Source organism: Chinchilla lanigera, unplaced genomic scaffold, assembly GCF_000276665.1.
Source record: "Chinchilla lanigera isolate Chin_1 unplaced genomic scaffold, ChiLan1.0 scaffold00015, whole genome shotgun sequence".
Lineage (NCBI taxonomy): Eukaryota > Metazoa > Chordata > Mammalia > Rodentia > Chinchillidae > Chinchilla > Chinchilla lanigera.
The window spans coordinates 11,495,651-11,522,433 of NW_004955416.1; the positions used below are offsets into that span (position 1 = coordinate 11,495,651).

Below are 26,783 nucleotides of genomic sequence, written 5' to 3' on the forward strand. Positions count from 1 at the left end.
CGCGCCCCGGCCGCCGGCGGGCGCCGCCGCCCCGATGCCCGAGCCCGGCCCCAGGATGAACGGCTTCTCGCTGGGCGAGCTCTGCTGGCTCTTCTGCTGCCCGCCCTGCCCCAGCCGCATCGCCGCCAAACTGGCCTTCCTGCCGCCCGAGCCCACCTACACTGTGCTGGCGCCCGAGCAGCGCCGCGCGCCGGACCCGGACCCGGGCCCGAACCCCGATCCGGCCCCAGACTCCGGCGCGAGCGCGGCCCAGCCGCCCCCCGAGGCCCCGGACCCGGGCGCGTGCAGCCTGCGGCTGAGCGAGCGCGCCGACTGGCAGTACTCGCAGCGCGAGCTGGACGCGGTCGAGGTCTTCTTCTCGCGCACGGCGCGCGACAACCGGCTGGGCTGCATGTTCGTGCGCTGCGCGCCCGCCGGCCGCTACACGCTGCTCTTCTCGCACGGCAACGCCGTGGACCTGGGCCAGATGTGCAGCTTCTACATCGGCCTGGGCTCGCGCATCAACTGCAACGTCTTCTCCTACGACTACTCCGGCTACGGCGTCAGCTCGGGGCGGCCCTCGGAGAAGAACCTGTACGCCGACATCGACGCCGCCTGGCAGGCGCTGCGCACGCGGTGAGCGGACGGGGAGGGCCGGGTCGGGCCGGGAGCGCGGGCCAGCGGCGGGGACGCCCGGGGGTCGGGCGATCGTGTTGGGTCGCCAGCCCTGCCAGGTCGGCTGCCACCTTCTCCAGAATCGCGCAGTCCCCGCGGCCCGCAGAGCCCAGCCTGGAGGGCTGTGGCCACCCGCTTGGTCTTTGTGACTCAGGTCACCGCAGTTGGCGACGTGGGGGTGCTTAACTGTAACTTGGATCGTGCTTAGCTTGTTGAGCTGGCCACCAGAGGCCGGCGATCCTCGGACAGAAGTGACCTTGGGCACGACCCAAGCGTCCCTGGACCTCTGTTTCCTGCTCTGTGAAAACAGGGGGCAGGCGGGATGACCTCTACCCGACTTTCTGGCCGCAGGGTGCCCCGGGCAGTGTCTGGGCAGCCTAGGAGGCAGCTGGAAGGTAGGGTGGGGTTTGCCTCCTAGTGTAGTGGGCAGGAAGTTAGCTGGTGGCCCGGCACCTCAGAAGGCCTGGGAGCAACAGCCCAGCACGATCATCCAGGGGCTGAGGACTCTTGACCTTGAATTAGCCTTCAGAGAAGAACTGGGAAGTGTTTGGCAAGGCCCTTTTCCACACCTGGTGCAGTTTGGAGGCTGGTTTTAGGGGATGCAGTCGGCCTGGTAAAACAAGCAAACAAAAACTTGGAAGTTTTACTTTGAACTTGAAAGAAAAGTCGCTGTGGGCAGGGCAAGGCAGGGCAGGGCAGGGCAGGGCGCCTGTTTGTGCTCTTCCTGGGTTCTAACCTTTCCCACCTGTTTCAGAGCAGTGGAAATACTCGAGGTCACCTCTAGGAGTAGACAAATTTCTGCAGAAAGATTCCCTAGGATGAGCACAGTAGCCTTCATCGTTGCCACACCTTCATGAAGCCTTTACCTGCGTCTCTGTTCCGCTCATGCACATGTCCATGTTAGTGGTCTTGTTTCTCTTTGTGTCCATACCAGTGTCATAAGTTTCTCGTGGCTTGTTGTGGACGTGGTGTGGCCAGTGGGAAAGCACGTAGTATCCAGTATCTGTTGCTTATTCCTGTTAGGAAGCTCCACAGACCTGCCCTCAGTTGGAACACAGGCAGGCGAGACTGTATCATATGCGGGTTTTGAGTCAGAACCCACAAGTAGCCACCTGTTTAGGAGAGCATGTCAAAAGTATATGCCACACACAATCAGTAGATTGTTAGAATTTGCTGTTGGTGTGGGTACTAAAAATAAGGTTGACTTAAGAACTTTTTAAAAGGAAACATCTAAGTCCTACCTTGAGGAATATCTTATGTAAAATTTTCTGGATGATAGACAGTCTTCTGTGTGTGCATGTCTACATGACCAGGAGAGCTTTTCCCAAGGCTGACTCTTTGCCTGGAATATGCTGGCATGTACGTGAGACGTAGTTAGTTCTTGCAGACTTGTGTGATATTTGGGTGAACTGAGAGGCACTATTTTGGGTAATGGTGAATTTTGAACTGATGATATTTCTAAATTTTGCCTAACCTTTCATGTAACATTACAGTCATATCTAAAATAGGTGACTAAGTGAGAATCTTCAAATTTGAAAAAAATCTCGCAAATCTTCTTGTCCTGTGCATTTCAAATTCTTTTGACTGTGTTCACCCCCCACAGCATGAAACTCATTTTACATCTTGATCAAACACTTGCATATCTCATCTTTGTCCTTATGTGTGAAGCACATGTTGCACAAAACAGTATTTTTTCAGGGAGCACTTGACACAGCAGAATGTGTTCTGTTTTATTTCACTTAAAAAAAAAAAATAATGCCGGTTCTGAATATTAAACGTGTTTCCCAGCCTACGCGTGGATCCTGGTCTGGCCTGGTCCACCCACCTCCCTTGACAGGATGCTAGTCTCACAGGAACTACCAGTAGGTCTCCTGCCTCCTGGCTTTGAGCCTTTCACTGCGTGATGGAGTTATAGTCATACACATGGGATTTCTCAAAAGGTCCGTGGATGTGTCTGGGATGTCCCACTAACTAACGTGGCATTACCTAATCCTGAAGCCTTACCTCCTTCAGTTTTTGCCGTCTTCTGTGTGCTGTTCCCTTGCCTGGGAAGTGCCCATTTTCTTGTGGCTGGGTCAGAAACTCCACCCCTCCAACCCCAAGTCTTCTGGAGAACTGGCCCTGTCCTGTGCCATCTCTGTCCCCGCCCCCACAGGAGACCTGTGAGCTGTTTATTACTGCACTGTGGCCCCAACACGTCGAGCCTCACCTTTTATCCTTGTCTGTGCCAGCTCCTGTACACGCTGTTGTGAGCTGTCCAGCTCCCAACAGACAACTGGAAACAAATACTCTAGAGTATGCAGACCCTACGTATGTGGTTAAAGCAGGAAATCCCCTTAAGAAGAGCATTAAGGTGTGCAAGTAATCTAGGATAAGGATTTCAGGAGGCAAGAAAGCTAGCTTGCTCCTCAGGCAGTCGGTGGTTGTTGTTCTTGTTTGTAGTTCTGGGGATCAAGCCCAGGGCCTTCTGAATGCTAGCGCTATAATCCTGAGCTACACCCCCAGCCGTGTAGATGATTAAGGGCCTGAAAGATTGCTGAAAAGGTTGTAGAGCAGTAGGATTTAAAGGAGCAGGAAGAGTGTGGGATTGTGTGGAAGAAGAAAGGAAAATTGGAGCAGTCAAGGGCGCCAACCCCATGTTTCACCTGTGCATTCTCCTGGTGTGCTTTGTAAGTGTGCTGTCAATCACGGGCATGAGGGTGTGAATTGGAAACCCTTGGAGGTGTTTTCAGAAGGAGGCCGTGAATCTCAGGGCTGCCCTGGGGGAGCCTTGAACAGCTGGGGGGTTGAAGAGATTAAAGGGTACAGGTTGTGATGGGAGTCAGTGGTCTGGGCTCCTGGACATGCACTCTTCCGGGCTCCTACATCTGAGAGTGGGAGTGAATATAGCTGTTCTGAAAGTAGAAACTCAGACCAGCTGAAGAGTGAGCGTCCAGTAGACGCTCAGCGTCTTAGCTGTAACATTCTAATCTAGAGAAACAGCAAGCGCTTGTGACTGTATTGTTGGCATTTACTGATGTCACCCACAGAAGTGTGTGTGTGCGTGTGTGTGTGTGTGTGTGTGTGTGTCACTGGGGATTGAACTCGGGGCCTCATGCATGCTGGGCAAGCACTGTAGCACTGAGCTATATATATGTCCTTTTTTATTTAAAGATTCAGCCTCGCTAAGTTGCCCAGGTTGGTGTTGAACATATGATCCTCTTGCCTCAGCCTCTTCAGTAAGAGGGATTATGAGGTGAGCCATCTCCGCCAGCCACAGAAGTTATCATCAATGCTTCTATTTGATGTAGATGATAAAGACTGGAGAACATAGGCATTTGGTAACATAGGCCAGGAGGCAAATACAGAGAGAGAAAGATAAATAAGAAACCTGTACCTAGGTGCAAAAAAGCACAAAACACTTAATATTTCACTCATTCACTCATTTGACTAACAACTCATTAACCATTAAATACACGTGTCGGTGCCGCGCTGGTTCCAGACACTGCCACATTCTCTTTAAGTATGGTTAAGTTTGCAGTGTTTCTTCTTGTGGTGTGGAAAGGACTGAGGAGATCTCAGAAGCACTTTGAATGTGTTGTTTCTGTGATTCCTGGGATGTGTGATTGGGAGATACCTGTCACCACTGCTGCCGCCATGGCAGACCCTGGGTAGCAGGAAAGCACCTTCTGCTGGTCTCAGACCCTTTTTCATAGTCACCACTCTTGAGGCTGGCCCTCTTCTGGGAGTAGCCAAACAGTTGCTTTCCTGGCCGTGGTGAGGTTAGGGACAGAATTTTGTTCTGCGCTTTCTCAGAGTGAATATGGCAGTGCTGTTCAGGGAGGAAGGCTGAGGATTTCTACCTGACTTTGACTATCAGAGACAAGGAAAACAGAGCAGGCTATGAGCACTGTCTGCCGTAAGGCAAAGGCATGGGGATGTTTGTAGAAAGGAAATATAGCTGTCCCTTGGCGCTCATGGCAAGTTGTTTCTGGAATCCTCTGTGGATACCAAAACCCCCAGACGCTCCTAATAAAAGAGCGTATTTGCACAGAACCTGCACACACCCTCCCATATATGTTATATCATTTCTAGGTTACTTATAATACCTCAAGCAATGTAAATGTTATATAAATAATGGCTATACTTTATTGTTTAGGGGGTAATGACAACATAAACAGCTGTGTATGTTCAGTACGGATGCAGGTTTTATCATTCTGTAGTCCTTGGCTAGTTGATGTAGCTGTGGAACTCGCAGATGTGGCGGGCTGACCATCAGGGCTGGCTGTTCAGGGTAGCCATGCTGAACCCCGTTAGGAAGGTGGTGATTCATTGTAAGAGCAGACCTGTTCAAGGTGCATCTGGAGGTCGGGTGCATTCTGTAACCTGCTCTGCACTGTCCCCTTTCACTCATTGCTCTCTTCCCCCTTGAGCTTTCCACCTGGCCACACTCAAGAGTTTTTTCTCCTTAGCGCTGGCTCCTGTCCTCATGCCACCAAAATTTATCCACCTGTGCTTCTGTTTTGAGGGATTGTGTTTTCCTTCAGGAACCCACTTGGAAAAGATCTGACAGTTTCATTTTCTGTATTAATGAACAGTAACTCCTGCTCCTGTTCTCTTCTGAGCATATTTGTGTTTATTTGGTGTACCCTTGCTGAGACTTCAGTCTTGTGGCTGCGGCCGTGTGCTGCATTTAGTGGAAGAAGCATTTTGTTTCCCCCTGCAGGAGCTGTTTACACTGTCTGGTCCTGTGGTCATGTAGCTTTGTCCTTTAAGGGGGCATTCACTGCCTTCTACTGCTCCTCACCTCTCTCCAGATTTAGCCATTTCTCTTTGTTCAGCAGTGGTAATCTCATTTAAAATCAGAATCTGGATTGCGGGATTGCGATGTACAGCTTTACTTTCTCCACAGGCTTTTCCAGCTCTCAAATTGAAACTGTAAACCTGCTCTACTCTAAGGAGCCGAAGGTATAAGAATCCAAAGCAGATAAACAATGAGGAGATCACTGTTTGGATAACAGCATGATTTTCTTTTTTTTTTGGACTGATGTTAATAACAAGCTCCCTAATAAATATGATTTACAGAAGTCAGACATGCAAAACCTTTTGGATTAGAGAAATTAGTTCTAACTCTAACGCTCCTGTTAATTCACTTTATCACTTAGTCTGTTTGTATTGCTGTAACAGAATGCCTGAGTCTGGGTAATTTATAAAGAACAGAAGCTTATTTCTCACAGCCTTGGTATCTGCGAAGTCCAAGATCAAAGTTTAGTGTCTGGTGAGGCCCCATGATGGCTTTGAAAAATCACACCTTGAATGCTGCATCCTCCAGGGACGATGGGAGAAGAGAGGGAAGAAAGATGGGGAGAAGAGAGAGAGACAGAGACAGAGACACAGAGCAGACTCACCTTTACACAAAGCCTGCCAGCAACGAGCCTTAAATCCACTCTGTCGGAGGAGCCATCCAGACCTCCTCTCCTGGCACTGATGGGATGGGAGTTAAGAGTCCACCGTGTACTTCAGAGGGAACCAGCATGCAGAGCCCGGCGTTTACACTTCTGGGCCTCACCCTCCATTGTTTTCAAGCAGACAACAGTGGGATGTGACCAGCTACTCGACTTCCAGGAGACACCCCTCATGCTTTTGAAATTGTTTTCTTGACCACACCGGGAAGCTCGGTTGATCCAGGCTGGTACTGGGGCTCTCACCCCTGGCTGTACTTTATAGCTTCCCTGGTAAGAGTTTTCTCACAAGTGTGTGGGGTGTGTGTGTATGTGTGTGTCCATCCAGAGTAGCACTGCTGTACTACCCCAGAAGCATCCTCAAGCCAGTGTACAAAGAGCAGCTCCTGTCACCATCAGCTGAGTTGGAGAAAAGAGAATGTTGGAGACGGTTCACTCATTTATACAGATGGAACCCACTAGAATAAGCCAGATGAGAGGAAGTAGTTGAAGACAAAGAACCACATTTGTATTTGAGACCCTTGGGCTCCGAGACTGGGCATGGAGTCTCCTTCTGCAGCCTATCTGTGCTCAGGGCGCCTGTTTGCATGGTCTTGTGGCACCACTTTCCCGGCTGCCCTAGAGCTGGCCCCTTGGTGCTTGGTACCATTTCTGGCTCACCTTGTTGTCCCTCTGGGTTAGTGACAATCTGAGGAAGCAAACTCTTCATTGGGGCCACAGAGGGGGCAGTTGAGGCAGGGGTGGCAGGTGAGTCTGTCCAGATCCTCCGTTCTAGCCCCGCTGTGCCATGGGTCCCGTCTTGCTCCTCTGAGGGTGTGGCTACCATGGGCTGTCAGCCTGGATCGTACAGACCACAGCAAGTTTCCCAGCCAGCTTGGCAGAACGTGTAGTCAGTGCCCAGCATGGAGGGGGGTGCACCACATCGGACCTGCAGTGAAGGGCCCTGGCAAAACAGGACTATCTTCCATGGGCCTTGGGAGAATGGACTTTGGTGTGGACCTGGCTCCAAGCAGCCCATAGGGAGGGAGGATAGGGCAGGTATGGAGTAGAAGACCGAGGGCCAAGCACATGGTGTTTGTGGATATCCTTGCACTGTGGTTATAGTTCCTCTGAAGTGATGAAGTGATTTTATGATTTATTTCTTCTTTTGGATGGTTTGCAGCTGGAACTGGCTGCTGGCTCTTATGTCAGAGTAACACAGGCAAGATAGTCTCAAGGGTGACCAAGAGGAATGTCCCCTGCGTTCTGGGCTCTAATGTGTCCTGTGACAAGGTCACAGGTTTTAGTGGCCAACAGACCTGGTTTAGGTCCTGCCTGTTGCTTGTGATTGCCTGCCACTGGGAAGGTGTCCTAACGTTTTTAAGCCTCAGTTAAGACGTTAGTAACAGTAATGCAATAATGATACTAATATTTGCAACTGCCTCATGTCAGGTGCTCAACACAATGCCTTTTATGTAGTAGGAGCATGACAAACATGATGTCTGGTTATCTCTAAATTGTTAGCACTGTGATGACCAAATGTACAGATTGAGCTGAAAACCAGACCCTCAGGTGAGGAGGGTTGGACGGAGCTTCTTTTCCCTGCTTGTGGGTAAGAAGGCCCTGGTCAAGCCTTGTTCAGTGGGTGCGGAGGGAGAGGAACAGGGAAGATGTTTTCCTTTCATTCACAAGGGAAGGAGGCCCTCTGGATTTGTAGGTTGTGGCCTCCAAGCTTTGGAGAATGTCTGCATTAGTGTTTTAAACCTGATAGCATTTCACCTATCACACCGCACAGAAAAGCTTCAGAAGGGAGGAAACCCTACCTGTAACCCAACACTGCAGTCACGTTGCAGCCCATTCTGCCTTTGCCCCTTCTGTTCTGCCGTCTCTAGGCTCAGCTCCTAGGAGTGGAGACGAAGAGAGGGTTGGGAGGGGGTGTCAGGGATTATTGTGATAGAGTTATCCTTCCCTTTCCCTGAAGTCGGCAGAGAAACCTGAATCACACACTTCCTTTTAAGACATGAGCGCACCCGTGATGCCCTCTACCTAGGAAGCCTGTGGCATTTTTGAGAGTCTGTGTAATGGAGCTCATTGATAACGCTGCAGTATTGATCCACGGTCGAGTGTTAAAGGACTGTGGCACCATGGTGAAATCAGAAACCTCTGTTTCCAGGAAGCCTGCCTCATTCACACTCAGGCTCCCTGGTGCTGTGTGTATCCCTTACTTGCTGAATCACTGGGAATAGCCCAGCCCAGAGATTTCTTATTCACAGAATATTGCTTTGGTTTTGAAAGGAGAAAGCAACACACGGAGCCCCAAATGATTATTCGTTTGCTCCTTCATTGAATGCAGGCAGTTGCTGGGGCATGTGTGAAGAAAGCCTGTGTTCAGAGTGTATCCACAAGGAGTGAGTTTCTAGATGTTTACTATTATGGTTGGTAATCTAAAGAGAATTCCAAGTTAGCCACAGCTGTCTTTAGCGGTTCCTGCATGGTGATAATTATATTGACTGCAAAGGTCTGTGAAGCCAGCAGATGATTTCTGCATGCAGGTTTAATGAAAATAATTTGATTTTTCCATATTGTAATAAGTAAGGCTGTTTTACATTTCTCTTATTTTGGGTTGTCATGATTTTATTTTATTTTATTTTATTTATTTATTTATTTTTTTTTTGGTTTTTCTCCGGTACCAGGAACCGAACTCATGACCTTGCGCTTGCCAGGCAGGCGCTTTGTCGCTGAGCTAAATCCCCAGCCCGGGTTGTCATGATTTTAACTATCACTGTTCTCCTTATAGCTTTATAAAACTATTTCAGTTTTACTATCCTTGTTGGGAAAGGAATAGCCACATGCTAATCATTCTAAGCATATCTTATATTATCTAACTGGGCTGGGTAAAATCAGCAAGTTAAAAAAATGTAATCATATAGTTAAGTGGAATAAATTAGTTTTTCCTATGAAAAGCTTCAAGAAAACCTGAGAAAGCTAGATTAGGAACCTATTAAATTAAAAATAAACGCACAAGAGAGAGATGGGATGGTTTGGACTGTCATGTGCATGGAGATCTTGTCTGTATCCAAGGCGCTGTGGGAACTCCCAGTCAGAGCAGAGCGCTGGGTCCCTGCTGATTGTGCCCATGGGTGGTCCAGTGACGCAGTGGGTTCCCTAGACATAAACACAGTTCTTTATGTTCTGACCTTGGAGCACTTGTTCCATTTATCCAGGCTTCAAATGGGAGAGGTCTTTGCTGCTTTCTTGCCTTTGTCCATGCGTCTAAGCAGCCACAAGTTTCAGTCATTTTTCCTTATCCATCCCCTTCTTCACTTAATCCTGGCCCTGGGTAACTTGTTCCTGAGTTGCTGCATATTCGATGGTTTCCCCTGTCTCACTCACATCCTTTTCCACACGATGTATCCGGTCCATGGTGGGGTGGGCTGAAATCTGTACGACCTGCTCCCTGCTGTCTTTGGCCCCTGAACAACATAGTCTGGTGTGCGATGAGAGCTCATTGGAAGTGTGTTCTGTAAATAAACAGATGAATTGCTAACCAGCGATCACAGGCTTTCGTGTGGGACAGGAGGGGGGCAGTCTAACACCTGATTGTGGAATTCCAAGATTGTTGTCTTCCCCGACTGCTAGACCAGGTGAGGTGCTGGTGCAGCTGGAACTGCCTTAAACCAGCAGCCTGAAGTGGAGAGGCGCTCTGTGCTCTAGGAACACTAGACATGAAAGTTCTGAGCTGAGAGGTACATGGAGGCCCCCACAGTGAGGCTCGGGTGTCTGTCATCCCTCTTCACGACTTGGTGCACTGTCCCTTGCCTGGAGCACAAATGCTCATTGTGAAACTTGCTGTCCACATTGTAATAGAACTTGTCTGGCTTCATTTTGAAGTAAGTCCATACATTTATAAATATATTATAACTCTGTCAGGCTCTTTTTAAAAAGCTATTTTTGGGCATTGGCCTCCAGGATACAGCAATTGTGTATTCTGCGAAGATTTGCACATTGGGATCATTTTCTTTGCCGCAACACCTCCTACTGTCATCCTGAGCTCTTTCAGCTCTATTCAGCAGCCCGCCTGGTGGCTCTTTCCTGGTTATTCTCCTGCTCCATGCTGCGCCACCTCACTGGCCAAACCTGTGGCTACACCTTGCCGTTCAATCACCTGGCACACTCTGCTTCCAGGGTTTTGAGTTCTGAAATGCCCCTTTCCAACTCACCTCATTTCCTGTTGGATCTGCGTATACCAAAGGTATCAAGTACCCTCCTATCTCAGTTACTTTCTCTCGTTGGGACAAAATACCTGATGCCCAAAATTAAGGAAGGAAAGGTTTATTTAGCTCACTGATTGTGGAGGTTTCAGTCCATACTTGGCTGGCTCCAAGGCAGAGTGGCACATGGCAGAGGGCAAACCGTTCATGGTGGCGGGGGGAGGGGGGGAAACAGCAAAACCAACAAGAGCAAAAGGGAGGAGCAGCGGCAAGCAGCCTCTTTGCCTACCTTACATTGTATGCAAACTACTCACCCCAGGGCAGGTGTTACATTCACATCCATAATTCCAGCATTGGACCATGAATCAATCATAAAGTCTAGAAGCCCGCCCCTTGACTGCATGAGGCTTTGGGGGGACACCCAGACACAAACCATAACACCTCCATGGGCCAAGCATTCTTTCAGCACAAAACAAACACAATTCCTTTTGTATTGAGGTTTTTCCACTCTCAAGTGCTGATGGGGGCAGTAATCATAAAGAATGATTATCTAGAGGGTAGTTTATTAGAACCTGGTGTGTGCTACTAAAAACAGAGCAGGGTTGACTGTTTGGAGCCCTGGAGAGTATGTATTTGGGTTTTAGGTTTAAGAGAGTGGGTAGGATTTGTACATCCAGAGAGTGATATCTTACCTGAAGTGGGGTTGGTGTGTGCCCTCCTGGCTCGAGAGACAAAGGGCATGGTGATGAGTGGTTTGGCAGACCCAGAGAGCATGAAGAAGCCAGGTCAGAGCATGCGGAGGCCAGGGGGCTGGTAGCAGATGAGGAAAAGTGTGATAGCAAATAAGGATGGAGTGTGGTAGTGGTGATCACATTGTGTTTCAAACCATGGCAAAGCAGGAAACAGGAGCTCAGCGGGTTTGGGGTAGACAAGTGACACGACCAACTGGTTTCAGGACCACTGTCTTGTGTGCCACTGGAAGAAAAAAGGAAACAGGTTAGTGTTTGCCGGCCGTGTTTTAGTGAGAGATGGTGGTGGCTGAGAGCAAGGGTGTAGCAGCAGCAGTGGTGAGAAACACTGAGATTTTAGAAGTGCCCTTGCTGGGTACATGCTCTGCTGTGCCAGTCCTCTGTCCTGTGGCATCTTTGGTCAGCATATCTGCAGACCCTGGCATCGGAAGGCCAGATGCTTGTGGGAGTCTGTCCTTGGCTTGCTAGGGGAGGGTGCCATGTGTCAGGTGCTGTGGATCTGCCTGCTGGCTATGGCCCTTCGGTCCCTCTCTGTGCCTGCAGAGTGATCTGGTTTCCCCTGTGATCTCGTGAGCCACCAGGAGAGCCCAAGCTCGCTGTTGTGCCCCGTGCAGCTGAGGACAGATTTCTAGGAAGGCCTTGCAGGCTGGAGGTTCTGCTGGAGCTGTCTTCCTCACCGATTCCTGGCTTCTGCCACATAGTTTTGGAACATCCCTCACGCTGACTCAGTGTGCACTAGGATTTCTCAGTGTGTGAGAACCATGATTACTTTTACAGGGTTAGGGATCTAGAGATTAAAGATTACCGATTTAATTTGCATAATGCCTCCTTCCTGAATGTTTCTCCTATTCTCTGAACTGAAACTAGGACAGAAGTTTGGAAACTTCTGCAGGTATTTGGATCTTGTAAAATCCCTTCCTTCCAGTTTTTGAGTTTTCTGCTTATTTTCACTGCGGTCTTCTCTGCGTGAAGATAGTTCTAGGTTAAAGAACAACAGCTAATTCACACCCTAAACAAGGGCAGTCAAAGTCTCCCAGAGGCTGTCCTTTCTGTTGCAGCTCTCTTCTGACAAGTGCTGCCTAGAATGAGAGGACTGCTTCCTGGCTTGTTCCTTCTGTGCCCTTGCCTGGCCCGCCCTTCTCCTGCTGTCAGGACTCCTCCGGCCCATTCACAGTCCTCTGCTTGCCAACCCTGCAGGCTTCCCTGCTCCGCCCATAGCTCTGGTTACAGCTCTGTCCTGCTGTGGTCGGTCACTTGGCCCTTTGGCTGGTGCCGAGTGTCCGAATGCCCACTAGGAAGGCCGTCTCTTTGAGGACAGACAGACTTGCCAGGAGCCCAGGACCATCTTCCCATGGAGAAGGCCGCCAGCGTTAGTCCAGTGCTGGCAAGAGTTTCTTTTTCACATTGCAGATTCTGGGTCTTGTCTCCTTGATTCTGGCCATGGAGGTCACTCATGTAGCTGTTGTTACAGTCCGGGCTTCCTGTCCTATCTCACTCCGGGGTTGGGTGTGATACTGTAACCCAGGCCAGTGGAGCTCAGGGGCCATAGGACCAGGATGGAGGCCCTGACCTTCTTGAGGGAAGACAAGCTTGCTTTCTTGAGAAAAGCCTTCCCTGTGGGACATGGAGGAAGGGGACAGAGCGCTGAGAGGAGGGTGTTGGTCTTGCTGTGGGGTGTCTGAGGGGTCAGGACAGCACCCATGGCCGCACTCGCTCCACTGTGCTTTCAGAATACCTGGGAAAGGTGGTGTGGTTGTTACTGAAGGATGTACGTATATTTCCTGACAGGTAGCATTGTCAAGAATGCAGGATTTTTTTTAAAAAAAAGGTTTTTCAAAAAGTCTGTAGTTCCACTGTTTCTCTGTAGCTTCATCTTGGATCTCCAAGACCTTTCTTTTTCCTTTGTCATCTTATTTATTAAAAACCAAACCAAACCATGTATTTTGGCATGTTCCTGTAGTCCAAGGTGGATTGGCTGAAGCATGTGGGTTGAAAGTTCAAGCCCACCCTGAGCAGCTTCATAAGACCATGGCTCAAATTTTTTTTTTTTTTTTTTAAAAAAAAAGGTCTTGGGATATAGCTCAGTGTGAAAGCCCTGGGCTTAATCTCCAGTACCACAAACAAAACTTTGTTGTGGAAAAAATCCCAAATTACATGCAAAGTAAATATGAAAATAAACCCCATAATATTAGCATCTGTCTTTATAGTTATTAGTTCTGTTGCTCCCATAGCATCTGCAGCACCGCTCATACCCTGCCCTGTCTGTTCCTTCGTATAGGTCTGTTTTTCTTGTTAGAGTGAGAACGTACACTCCTTGAGATACACAGATGTGGCCATCTGGTTTCCCAGCAGAGCTCAGGCCATCCGTGCCAGTGCTTGGTCTGGTGGTAGGCTGGAGCCGAGCTGTGCTCCCTTGCTGTGCTGAGGTGACGGTGTCACATAGGAATGGGTGGTGGATTGTGAGGCAAGGGAAGCGGTGAGCAGATTTAATACCAGGTGGGTATCAGAGAGAAGGCCCCAGGATTCTGGCCATGTTTTTCAATATGTAGATAAGTGATTGGTAAATAGATGGGTAGATAACTAGTTGATTGATAGAGGTAGATTGACGGATGGGAACTCCAGCTTTATCCAGAGTTCTGACTTCTGGAAAGCAGAAGACAGAGCAGTCTAGACCTAGAACACCAGTTGCTTCCAGTTGGTCACTGAGATGAGCAGTTCTGTGTCCTGGACAGTCACATAAAGTCTTTGGGCCTCACTGTCTCGGTTCATAGCAGGAGGTTTGTGTCAGATACTGGTCCTGCTTGGGCAACATTTGTTGAAGGTTTTGTGGTAATTACATTTCACATGTTACATAATTTAAATTGTTGCGTCTGTACAGTAGGGTTGATGGCTGTGTGAATTACACAGATGTAGAAGCAGGAACAGGAAACATGAATGACTTGCCACAGGTCACGAAAGTTAAAAAGTGAGCCAGGATTTGAACTGGGGCTGCCTGACCCTGGAGCCCATGCTCTAAAGTCAGACAGCAGTCTGGGGCACGGGCAGGCAGGTAGCATCCTGAAGATGCTTAAGACTGCTCTCGTTTTAAGAAGGAAAATTATATAATTATATTCCTGCTATCATTTTGGATGTCTGCTTTGTGGGTATTGTAATGCCCTCCCCCGACACACAACAGGAGCACGTGCTCTCATTTTTATGAAAAAGGATGCATGACTTTCAGTTTAGACACTGGTGCTCTTGATTAATATTCTTATTTAATATATTTTGGGATTTATTTTCCCAAAGTTATAGAATCTGGGTATGATAATAAAATGTTTAGAAATTTTAATTGTTTGGCAAATTGAGCTCCTGGCGTATGCAGGGCTAAGTGCAGGTACAATCTTCTATAGCTTGCATAAAAATTTTAATTTGCATTTAAAAAGATGACTTTGAAAACCCTTGGGGAGACTCTGTCCCATGAAAGCCTACTGTTGTCTAACAATATTCTGAAGATATAAAATGTCTCCTGAATCTTTGGAAATCTGTTGAAAAGAAGAAAAGAAATGCATCTTTTCTTGAGCTGGTACGGGGTTCCTTGCAGCACGGGGGTCGAGTGGTTCTGACTGCTTTGCGGTGTGTGGGGTGGGCTCTCCCCATGCGGAGATGGCTGTAAACAGAAGCCTTGGTCTCACGGAGACTTGCATGGTCTCACGGCGCTGGGGCGAAGTGAGGGTTGCAGTGCCAGCTTGCCTGGGTCTCCATCCTCTTTGCACTGTTTAATGTCTCTGTGCCTCAGTTTCCTCTTCTGTCGGGTGGGGAATGGTAGTGGTCTATAGAGTGGGGTTGATATTTATAGTGCACCAGTGAATGTGCTTACATGTAAGTTTGACAAAACAACTTCTTAAAAAACTGGAAGGAAGGAGGGAAGGGATGAGTCAGTTTACAGTAATAGATAGTCCTCAAAGATTTGAAAAATATCAACCCACTGCAGGTCTGGTGGATCTGTCATTTTGAAAGCATTTGCACAGACACGCTGTTCCTAAGAGCAGTTCTGTGGAAAGACAGGAGCGATACTATTATTTCCACTTGATAAATTAGTAGGGGAAGATCAGGAAGAGAGTAAATGATTTAGCTCAGCCTAGGAGGCTAACTAGTGAGTACCTCTTTTGATTTTTAAATATTTCCCAGTATGAGCTGCCTCAGTTAATCTGTTACCATGCAGGCCTTTTGTAGTTCACTTCCTAACACCTTTGTCATTTATGTCCTCGAGGCCCAGCGGCAGTCAGTCCATATCTGACTGTTGTTTTCTTTAGGGGAATTGAGTTTTAAGTCTCATCCTCTGTGTATTGACATTCCTGTAATTGGTGTTCAGCATCATAATAACCTGTTTTAAACAGTTCGGAGCAATGCTTTATTCCTGATTGTTTCAACAAGGACTAGCTTCTCCTACTGAATTACATCTCTTTAGAGGAGGAGCTGAAATCTTTAAAATCAATCTGATTTGCTTATGGAGCCTCTGCAGTGCTCCTGACTTGGAGAGATAACTAGAAAGAGGCTTCCCCCACAAGCCTGATATGCCACTGTGCTGGGTCCGGAAGTCTAGGGATGTCTGTTGTAGCCAGCTGCTCAGGAGCCTGGGGCTTGGCAGTTCTCTTCAAGGGTCATTGAACTTGTCCCAGACTTGGCTTCTGACATGCGTCTGTTTCAGAAGCACGAGGGTGTCAGGTCAGATAAGTCCTGTGGCCTTTTGGAACCTACTTCATGGATCCTTAGCTGGCTGAGCATCCTTCACAATTTCTAGAGTGGAAAAGGCCCTTTATCCGTAAGATTTGAGGGCTCTCGCTGCAGAAATCTAGAGCCTGTCCAGCACTGGGCCCAGCAGGACAGGTTACTGGTATAAGCAACCATCAATAAAGGAAAGCATGCCAAATCTCTCCAGGTTGTAGCCAGACAAACCAAGAAGCTTGGTCATGTCTCTGATTAAATGTGCTGTGTTCTGTGACACAGGTTTAGGGTTGCAGGTCTTGCACTGTGGACAGGCGCCCTTAGAGGGACAGAGCATTGAATCAATCTAGTGGCTCCCTAGTGCTGATCCATGCACAGGAAGGCAGTTTTACTCATCCACAGCAAAACAGGAAGGAAAAAAACAGTGATCATTTCTTGAAGCTAGGTGTATTCAGTAGGTGCGATAGTCTGAGATTTTTTTAAAGTATTTTATTATAAACCTAAATCTTTTCTCTGTTTTATTGCAGGGGAAAGGGAGGGGGCAGTTTGGCAAGTGTGTGAAATCTAGAAATTTAGACTCTTCCTCCAGTTTGACTGGGATCTACTCTTTCATAACTCATACTCGATTCAAGAATTTTTAAAATGTTTGAATGCCAAGGGCAAATTTGACCCTAATCTTAGGTTCTTGATACATTTCACAGCTCTCTATCACTTTACAGATTTTTGTGTTTGTTTTAGTAATGTAATAAGTATCCCACACCCTGGCCCTATCTAATGCCTAGGAAAGTGGCAATCCTTTATCTCTCAGTCTGTGTCCTTCCCTTGTTCCACTCTCCCAGGTCCTCAGCCGCTAGCCATCTGACCCTGAGTTTGTCCTGGCCACTGATCCCTTTATTACAGATAGCTGTTGGGCTCCGTAAATGTTGTTAAAATGAAAAACTGAATTGATACATGTATATCAGAAGAGCATTTGTTCTTCTGTTAAGCTCAACTCTGTTTTCATTTTCTCATTGGTCCTAACCCTTGCTTGTTACTGTCCTTAGTTAGCATCCTGCGTGCTCCTGAGGGCACAGGGGGCGTCTTGTTCATGCTTGATTCCACCGGGAAGCAGAGCTCAGTGAGTGCTGCCTGAGGTAAAGCCTTCTTTCCTTCACTTCATCATCTTTTTTGCAGGCTGAGTGTCCCCGCTTCCTTTGGCCATTCTTTGTGAGAGGTGGCCCTGATCCTTTGTCCTCCCAGTTCTCCTCTCTGATTACTCTTGGTAGCACATTTTTGAGACAGGCCTGCAGTCAGCAGTAATATTTCAGTTGTGTAAACCGAGGGAGCCCAGAGACTCCGGTCCTTCCTGACCTCCACTCTCAGCTGACGAGGCCCAAGGATGACCAGGCGATCTGCTCCTGTCCTAATAGGCATGCCTGAGAATATTAGATCAAGAAGTGTAGACTTGCATGGTATAGGGAAGATATCACTCATTGGGATTGAAATTTTAAAAAATAGCTTCCTAATTATATCTTCATTTTTAAATCATTAAAAAAATGACATTTAAGTTTTTCACGTGTTCTTTAAACGAGCCTTTTATCCTGCACAATTGAACGTACACTCTGCCAGTCTAATGCTAGTGTTTAATGTAAACAAAAAGAAACCAAAGCTTATGTACACTTATCTTTTCCTCACTCATGTTAAGCATGTGTGTCTTGCACTTATTAATTTTAGCACTTTCATTTCTCCATTTCCCACAAGTTTTATAGAATGAGAGAAAAATGCATTTTCAGAGGTTCTACAATCCTGCTTCAGCCAGTGAACCCCACCCCCTTTCCTTCAAAGCAGGGCAGCTTACAGCAGAGTAGGAAGCCTGCCGTGTGCGCTTGCCCAGCCCCCTGGGAGCTCGTGTACCCCAAGCAGTCCTGAGATGGTGGCCACAGAAGAGTGAGGCAAGTTCACAAGGCTTGGCGGCTGGGGGCTGCCTGGGCCATCGGCACCAGACACAACAGAGGTCCACGGGCTGCCAGGGAGAGGGGCGGGGAAGTAGGATCGTCCTGGAGTTGAACATTGTCTGTGCAAGTTTGTGTAACAGCTCCATCAGTCAGTCTTAAATCCATTGTAAAACCCGCCCCTCGAGTCCTTTCTCCCCATGTGAACTACTGGTAAATCAGGTGTCCAGCTTGGACTCTGCTTTTTTAAAAAAACCAATGTTAATGATTTTAAGAAATATTCACTCATAAAAAGGTCTCCTTGTAAGTTTAAGCCTCATGCCTCACCCATCAATATCTCCTTGCCACTGACCTTATTAATATTCCATCTTGATTTTCAGATGAGGTTCTCAAATGTAATTACTGCAAATTAGCATCTAGTGACTTGGAGGACTGCGGTCTCATTCCAATACAGTGATGTCATGTTGCTGCCGCTGGAGAGACACCGTTGATTTATGAAGGGCAGACGAGGGACAGGAGAGGAACACTAACTTTGTGAACCAGCCTGAATGATGTCTGCATTTCATTTCCTCGCACAGCTGGGACTGGTGCCATGGAGGGTGGTATTCTGCCCTGTCTTTTGAAGAAAGGGCCTGGGAGCATGCTTGGAAGCTGTGTCTGGATGAGCCCAGGAGGAAACATCCCTAGGCAGCAAGATAGGCCCGTGTGCCAGTGATGCAGGGTAGGAGAGGGCAGCAACATTTTAATGACAGAGTTGAACGTTTTCACTAAGCCGACACTTGCATACAGGGGCAGGTCAGCCAGAACGGATTACGCTGAGACGCAGCAGCCCTTCCTGCCCCCACTAACCAGCAGCACTTCCAGCAGTTATGACCTGTGTTGAACACAGCAGGGCTCTTTAGTGATCCCCTCCTGCCACTTCCTCTTTCTGTTTTCAGCACTGGGTACTTATTTTTAGTACCTTGTTGGTCCTGTTTGTGATTGTAAGTAATACACGAAGACTTTATTTCTTGTTAAATCCACTTTCACCAGTGTCTGGGTTCTCTTTGCCCTCTTCCACCCACTGCTCCTGTCTCACCACTGCAGCGGTGTCTAGGCTGGGAACATGGGAGATCTTTCTGGTAATCCCCCTGACTTTCCGTCTGGTGTTATCATTCTGATTCTCTAAGTTAAAATAATCAGTGAATGCCCATGATGTTGCCACATGAGACCTGGTAGAAGAGTGCCTTCGTCTCTGTGGCTACAGTATCAGGGCTCTGCATCTCTCAGATCACACAATAATCACCGTTTCTAGGTTTTTCTTGATTAATGCAAGAGATAATCCAACAATCACTGAAAAACAGTACCATATATTTAGGTTCACATTTACATCATGATTTTTGTGTTTTGCTTTTCCTCAGCTTTGTGATTGCCTTTTTGTTCTTTAGAAAAAGACAATGTGCTTTTTCCATGTGCTCAGTTGTTACACCATATTTTGCAGAACACCACCCCTCCGCTTTGCTTTTTCTTTCCCTTGCCTGTGCTGCTGCCCATTTTACTTATTTATTTTGAGATGGGGTCTCACTGCATTATTCAGGCTGGCCTCTGTTTCGTGGGCTGTAGAGTCTTCCTGCCTCAGCTTCCTGAGTGCTGGGACCAAGGCAGCCCCACCTTGCCCACCTCTCCCATTTCCAGTTGCTGCTTCCCTGACTGTGAAATCAGTGGTCGTCTGAGGTCTGTCCTTCATTGCTCTCTGGAAGTCGGCTGGGCCCACTCTGTCTAGGTTCTTTGTGCTCCTTCTTGGGGGTTCTAGTTTTGCTGGAGTACATTCTTAATATCTTCAAGAAACGGAGGTGTAGGTGGCTGACTTGCTAGAAACCACTCCATGGGTCCATTTTCGGGGCTGAAGATTATTGCCCTGAGAATGTAGAACATACTGTCCTGGAAATTTTCAGACTTCCAGCTCCTGGAATGCAGAGCCTGGCGATGGACTGATTCTTCTTCCTTTCTGTTTGTTACTAGTTGTTGTCATCGTCGTTGTTGTCATCAGCATCATCATCATCATCATCATCATCATCATCATCATCATAATTTTTGGCTGTCATTTCTCACTGGAACTGGAACTCTTGGGTACCTGGTTGGGCTCTCTCTTTGTGGCTTGAGTGGGTGTTCCTCAAGTCTGCTGGGGACTTCTGTGTGTGGCCTGGCAGACTTGGTTTTCTGGTGGAAGGAGCCCCACCCCCCAGGCAGAATGGAGATGACTTCATGTGAGACCCCCAGCTAGAGGTCATAGCCGGTACTGGAGGCCTGGTGCTGTATGGAGAGGAGAGGGGAAGGGAGGGGCTTTGTGTTATTCCCTACCCAGGCTTCCTAGAACTGCCTGGTTTTAGTTGGGTGCTAACGCTCCTCTTCCCCGCAGCCCTCTGGTGGCAAGTTCGGGAGAACTTTCTGCTCTTTTCGCCCAGCACCACGTTCTGCATGCTTCTGTCTCCTTGGGATGTTTTGAACTCATCTGCTTTTGCCTTCTCTTCCTCCTCTCTTAAGTAAAGAACAGTTAAGTTCTTTTACTGTCTCAGCCTTTGTGCCTCTTTTTCAGTGGGTTTCGGTTAGTTGAGCGATAAACATAATGGATTCACTATTTTGAACCAGAAGCCAAACCAATATTTTGTTTGCTTCTTAGGAAGGGTTTATGGAGGTATGGCAGACCTACACAGAGCTGTAGGTATTGAATATATGGAGCTTAATGTGTTGGACATTTATACCCATGAATCCTTCAAACCATTGTCACTGTCAATGCCGTACACTTTCCATTACCATGGAAAATTTTCTTCCTTTTGTTTTGATTGTGTATGTTAAGAGCTCTTATTGTAAGACCTCCTTTCTTTCTTTCTTTCTTTCTTTTTTTTGTCTTTCTGAGACAGGGTCTCCCTATGCAGTTCAGGCTCGCCTTGAGCTCACTTTGTGGCCCAGGCTGGTCTCAAAGTTGGACCGATCCTCCTGCCTCAGCCCTGGAGTGCTGGGATTACAGGCATGCACCACCACGCCTGGCTAAGACCTCCTTTCTTAGTAAATTTTTAAACACACAATGCTGTGTTGTTAATCATAGGCCCTGTGCTGTACTACAGATCTCCAGATTTCACTTATTTTGTACAACTGGAACCTTACATACTTTGACCAACACCTCCTCTTTCCTCTCTCCCCACTCCTGGCCACCACCAATCTTCTTTGTTTCTGTGAGTTTGCCTATTCAGTATTTCACCTTGACGTGAGTCAGGCCTATTTGTCTCTCTGGCTTATTTCACTTAGATGAAGCCAGCTACTACTAGCTGTCCCTATTGTTGCAAATAGTAGGATTTTCTTCTTCCTACAGGCTGAGTAATATTCCGTGGTAAATGGATACCACAAAGTGTTTATCCATTGTCTAGCAGAGTACACAAAAATCTTTTTATGGTTTTCATTGTGAGTGGCCATGACTATTGTTACTGTGTTGGTGGCCAGGTTGAGCTCAGGGGTCACAGGTGACTTACCAGGCGGTGTGTGCAGCACCAGGAGTTGCCTGGCTGCAGGAGGGCCTCCCCTTGGGGGGAACTCTCTGGGATTTCGTGCACGTTGATAACCATCTGCTTCCTGTGGGACCTGCTGGGTCCCATTGGGAGGGCCAGTACTCATGGGTCTCAACCTTCCTTAGGGGATCTACTTGGCTTAGGGCTGGGGGCTCCAGAGCTTTCCCTGTCAGCCGCCCTGTGGGATGGACTCAGCCTGCACACGCTGAGTGACTCTCCAGACGTGTTACTACGTGTTACTACTCACAGTGAGGAGAACTAGGTAAAACAGTGTCCGCACTGTTACAAACACATCTTCGCTGTAGGTGAAACTCAGTGAGAGCCATGTGCCTGCAGCTGTCTTGGGACAGATGGAGTCAAGCAGGAGGACAGACTGTACTGTACTCTGTGTGGTTGCAGGCACCTGTCCTTCCTGTGATAGCCCCCAGTGGCATCGTGCCTCACAGCGGGGGTGACCTGGCACTGGTGTTCACCCATCAGCATGGCCTGCCTCCTGGCAGGGCTCAGATCTTGGAGCAGAATTAATTTTACATGATTTTCAAAATAAAATGTGAGGATGTATTCCGTGCATTATGCTCTGGATGTGTGTAAGTAACAACAGAAGGCAGCAAGGGACATGGTGTGTCCTGTGGCCCTGAGTGCCCACCAGGGAGAAAAAGGGACGGAGGGGCAGAGGGATCACAGTGTGAGGAGGGAGGCCATGCCCTGGGAGTGCTCACTGTGAGCTGGCCCTGTGGGAGGAACCTCAGTTGCTCGCTCTCTCTGTCTCTCTCTCTCTGTCTCTCTGTCTCTCTGTCTTTCTCTCATTTTCTGTCTCTGTGGTGGGCCTGGGAGCTCCTTGTATTCAGGGCACAGAGGCAAAATCCACCACGGACTTTAGGGACAGAGCATCGTCCTCCTAGCCGGGAAGGAATAGAGTGAGCCGTAGGCAGGTACCGTGGGCACTGTGATCTGACTCGGAGGCAGAAGATGTGGCAGACATCATCTGCAGCCAGGCAGGTTACCTATTGCCAGCAGATGGCTATAGGACGCTGTGTTCCCGGCCTGAGATGTGGAGTAGACTGACCTCACAGAGTCTCTAGGACTTGGGGTCTCCATGCCCTCCGGAGGTGTTCAGAGCTGGTGCTGAGGGCCAGGCACCAGCAGAGACCCCACTGCCCTTCAGGCAGCTTCGGTGGCCTGGAAGATGTCTGCTTAATCTCCAAAATTTACAACAGTGTGTGATGGGATGGGCCTAAGGTACCTTGGGTGCTTCCTTTTATCCTGAGCAGAAAATAAGCAATGTAATCATTTATTGATGACTCTGAGTCATCATTATGGAAATTGAGTATTGCACTATGCAGTTTTTGATTGATCGATTTAAGGCTTATCTAGAATGAAGTATAAAATATGAAGGGGGATACACTGCAATAAAGGGAAGATAAAAGCAAGGCTAGAAACAGCGGAGCCACAAGTAGGTTTGAACTTGCCTCCCATCTGGGCTTCAGTGTCTGCTTGTAGACTTGGCAAGCCCTGGGGTCTGTGGATAGCCCCACACTTGTGCCCTGCAGGACTTTCTTCCCCCTTCCCTGTGTCCTTCTATTCTTAATCTTATCTGAGATGGAGTTTTCTGCTTCTGGTCCTTTCCTGAAATGCTTATTTGTGCTTTGGTTTCCTTTGGAGAGAATAGAGTAACATTCCTCCACTTTGCTAACTTTTATTATAAGTTCCATCCTAGGCCTTTTAAATCCTGCACCGGGTCACATTTCCGTGTTATGTTAGTTGTCATTATGTTTTGATGCTCTGGCTTCCTGTGGAATCACGAGTTAAACCATCAGAGAATGGCAGGGAGAAATACAGAGACAGAGGAGTGTACATGCTTGGCCACTATGACCTAGTCTGGCGCTGTTTCATGTGCTGGTGAGAGTGTCTACAGATACCGGGCTCCAGTCTGAGGGGAGAAACAGAAATGAATATAACTGAACTCACCCAAACAACCCATAAAACAGATCATTTCCTCTGTGATGTCTGAGCATAACAGCCTTGGCATGGTGGTTGTCTCGGGCTGCTGCTTCCTTTGTGTTCTCTGAGCCTCTGTGCCTCCACAGTCATGGTTAGGGGTTCCTGTTGCATGTGCTTAGCAGGTATGGCTATCTGTGTGTCCTGTAGCTGTGAGCTTTACTTTCTAGCTTACTATTCTTATAATTCTGGTTATTTTGACAATCAAGATGTTGGTTATCATATTACAATGTCTCTCAGTACCTGATGTTCTCATCAGTATCTTTTACATAGATTACTATTGCAGTTTTTATTTTCCTTTGATTCAAGATTAGTTTAGAAAAGGTTTTCTTTGTGTGTGTGTGTATTTTTCTTTCTAAAATGTCAGGCATTTTCTCTTGTCCTTTAGCTAATGGCTTCTTTTTCTTTTGTTCTCATTTTGTTATCATTCTTATATTTTTATGGTTTACATTGTGGCTATATCATATTTTCTTATCATTTGCATTATGGCCAAAGAAAATGTGGTTTCTGTTTACTTTGATTACTTTATTTATTTTTCTGTAGTGCTGAAAATGGGACTTGGGATCTCACACAAGAGGCAGGCACTCACCACTAAACTATAACCCAGCTGTACTCTGATTCTTAGGATTGGTCCCTTCTAAAACTTCATATACTCTTTGTGCATGTCTAGTAATTTTCCTAGGGTTATAACTGACCCTTCCATTATTTTTACAGTTGCGTGGTACTGCAACAGCAAGCAGAAACACTGAAACAACACCCAGGATTTGGAGGCAGATTTATTTATTTACTTCCACAGGCACTGATCAGGATCACACCCTAGATATTAGGCCCTGATGTTTGGTGGTCGAGGGCTTATGAGATAAACAAGCAGAAACTACAGAGGCAGAATAACTTGTCAGTTGGGGATTGCTTCGTAAAGTATGCATCATAGTGACCAGCTATGCATCCAGTGACCAGCCATTTCTAGGAGACAGAAGCAGCCGGAACTGGAACAGGAACTATTACTTGGGCAAGTAACAAACTGAAATATACAGGCTGGGGCAGAGGATTTTCTGTTACATTTCCGCCCTCTTTTAGTTTCTCTGGCAAATCTTTGCTGGACATATTACATGTGATCTTTTAAGAGAAGGTCCAACTAGAAGCAGTAGCATTAGGGTTGTCAGTGATCTTAGGATGGGCTCTAACCAAGGTCCCCAAATTGTCTTATTACAGAGTTTTCCCAAGTTGCTTTTTAAGAAGAGATGTAATTTAAGCCTGTCTGTTCTGTGACATTACTCTCGCAAGATAGTGAGGGAGTTAATCTGATCGAGGAGAGTGTCCAGTGTGCCTTGGATGCTCATTCAAATCTTGGTCAAATGTTTGATTGTTCTATTTTCTTGGGGGAACCGCCCATAGAGTTTAAGGCAAAAAACACAGCAGGGGGCAGGGAAGCAAGGGGGGGGGAACAGCCTGAAAAGATGCAAAAGTCAAGCGAAATAGGCATGGAGCAATCCTGTAGATGTTGTTCTCAGGCTTCAGAGGTGTGTAGATTGGTCAGTTTGTGTTGTGTCTTCAGAGTGAGCCTCAGAGGAGCTGTCCAGGTAAATTTTTTAGCAAATCTAAGGCTGGATTTCTGAAACTATAGAGGTAGTTAATACGTACCTGGGTTATATGTGCGTGCAAGAATGTGTACAGATATATTTGGTCTTTTAACTGGTTACAAACTGTATGGAGTTTTTATTTAATCTAGTTTTTGGGTTATCTTTGCTACAAATGTAGGCCCATTGTTGCTGTAGGGAACGCCATAACTAGGATTGATTTTTTACAGTAGGACCCTACAGACTTTTATTGTCTTCTCAGTACGGGGTACTCAGGGTAGGGAATGGGAGGTCAGAGCTGGTAACACAGATGCTAAAGCTTGAGCTGACTACAAGGGGTACAGGTACCAGGGTGGTGGCTTTAGCTTGTAGAACATACAATGAGGGTAGGTCTGGCTCTGCATCATTGGTGGCAGGCTTCTAAACAGCAACAGAAAGCAGTAGCAGAAGAGCTTGTCCAAAATAACTTTATCCAAGGTAACCACAGCATATCTAGCCTGTCCTAGCAGAGCTACTTCCATCAGTAAACAGAGTGTACTCAGCATCTGTCAGGGGATTTATTTTTTAAGTCTGATTGACTTGAGAACAGTATCAGACAGTGCCAGGCAGTCATGGTCAGTTGGACCCAGCTCTGCAAGCAGATATGTGGCAGGATTGAATGGTTTTATGGCCACAAGAGTCAGGCAGGGATTTTTGTATAAGAGTCCTTGGTACTGGATCCAGCACAGCATGTGGTACCTGGACAGTTAGGCCTTGGCCTAAGGTGAGCTTGTCAGCTTTTTTGATCAGAAAGACAGTGGCTGTTAGAGCATAGACCTTAGTGACCAGATCTAAGTATTTATGCAGGTAGGTCCTTGGACACTCTCAGGAGCTGACAGTCTGAGTAAGCATCATTATTTTTGTGAACTCAAGGATCCAGATTTTATAGAAGCTAGCAGCTCTAAGAAATTTGTGGGGTTTTTTATAACCAGTTTGTGCCAGATACTGCAGCAGAACTTTTGTATCTTTCCAGCAGGCAGTTTGAGTGTCATTAATTAGAAGTGCTTTTTTAAAGAGGAAACAAGTTTTAGAACCTTTGGGAGGTTGAGCCCATGTCACTTGGCTTTTGAGTCCAGAACCGGGGTCTCTCCATCTAAAGGTGAAGAGGGGCTGGCTGACAGAAGCCAATTGAAGGCATTTTTTAGGTCCAGGCAGGTGTACCAGCAGGCTGTGGGTGGCAGAAGACTGAGGTATACGGAGGACAATTGCAACAGTATTGGCAGCTTGGAGATCTTGAATTGGCTTTACAGGCAGGTCCACAGGCAGAACAAGATAAAGTTCTTCTGGCTTGGGCTGAATCTAAGAGCCTCTCAGATGGCCTTGTGGGTTTTCTTTGATGACTAGGATGGCTTTCTTGTTATGCAGGACACAGGAGCAGGGCCAAGGTAGGAGAGTTTTTAACCCTTTTATGGCAGTTGAGTCTAAGTGAGCTGGTCTTTTATCTCAGGATTTTCCCAGTTGAAGGAGCTTATGGGAGCAACTCTAAAGCAGAGGAAGCCTTCTTTTCTGTATTGTTCACAGCACAAAGATCTTGCCCAAGGGGATTAATAGTGTATCAGGCTGAAGTGTAGCTGGATGCCTGTTTGAACCTTCCATGACATCTGATAGCAGTGGGGGTTGTGGTGAGGCAGCATGGTTGATGTCCAGGGCCAGAAGCGAGTCTTTAGTCTATCCTTCTGGGAGGAGAGTTTTCAGAACTTTAGGATGGCAGTTATCTGTCTCAGGTTGATGCAGACATCATCTTTTTCTCGGGGAACAGTCAAAGTTGAATGTGCAGGGTTAAATGAGAGGGAGGCTGACTGGCTTGGTACGAAGGAGATGTCCTTCCAGACTGTAAGTTTGTGCCTGGCAGAAGGGGCAAGAGGCAAGAGTCCCAGTTGCCCCAGTGATGGTAACTTTTTGACAGAGGGAACTTTTGAAGGCAAAGAGTTCTATTCCATTGCCTAACAGGAAAGTCA

General features: G+C 47.3%; 1 protein-coding gene across 1 annotated transcript in view; it reads left to right on the forward strand.

The window, feature by feature from the left end:
- Positions 1 to 26,783, forward strand: part of Abhd17c (abhydrolase domain containing 17C) — a gene marked incomplete at its 5' end in the record, with an annotated part of 47,626 nt that continues 20,843 nt past the window's right edge. The window contains 1 exon segment of the mRNA XM_005381433.2: positions 1 to 615. Coding sequence (XP_005381490.1) covers positions 35 to 615 — 581 coding nt within the window.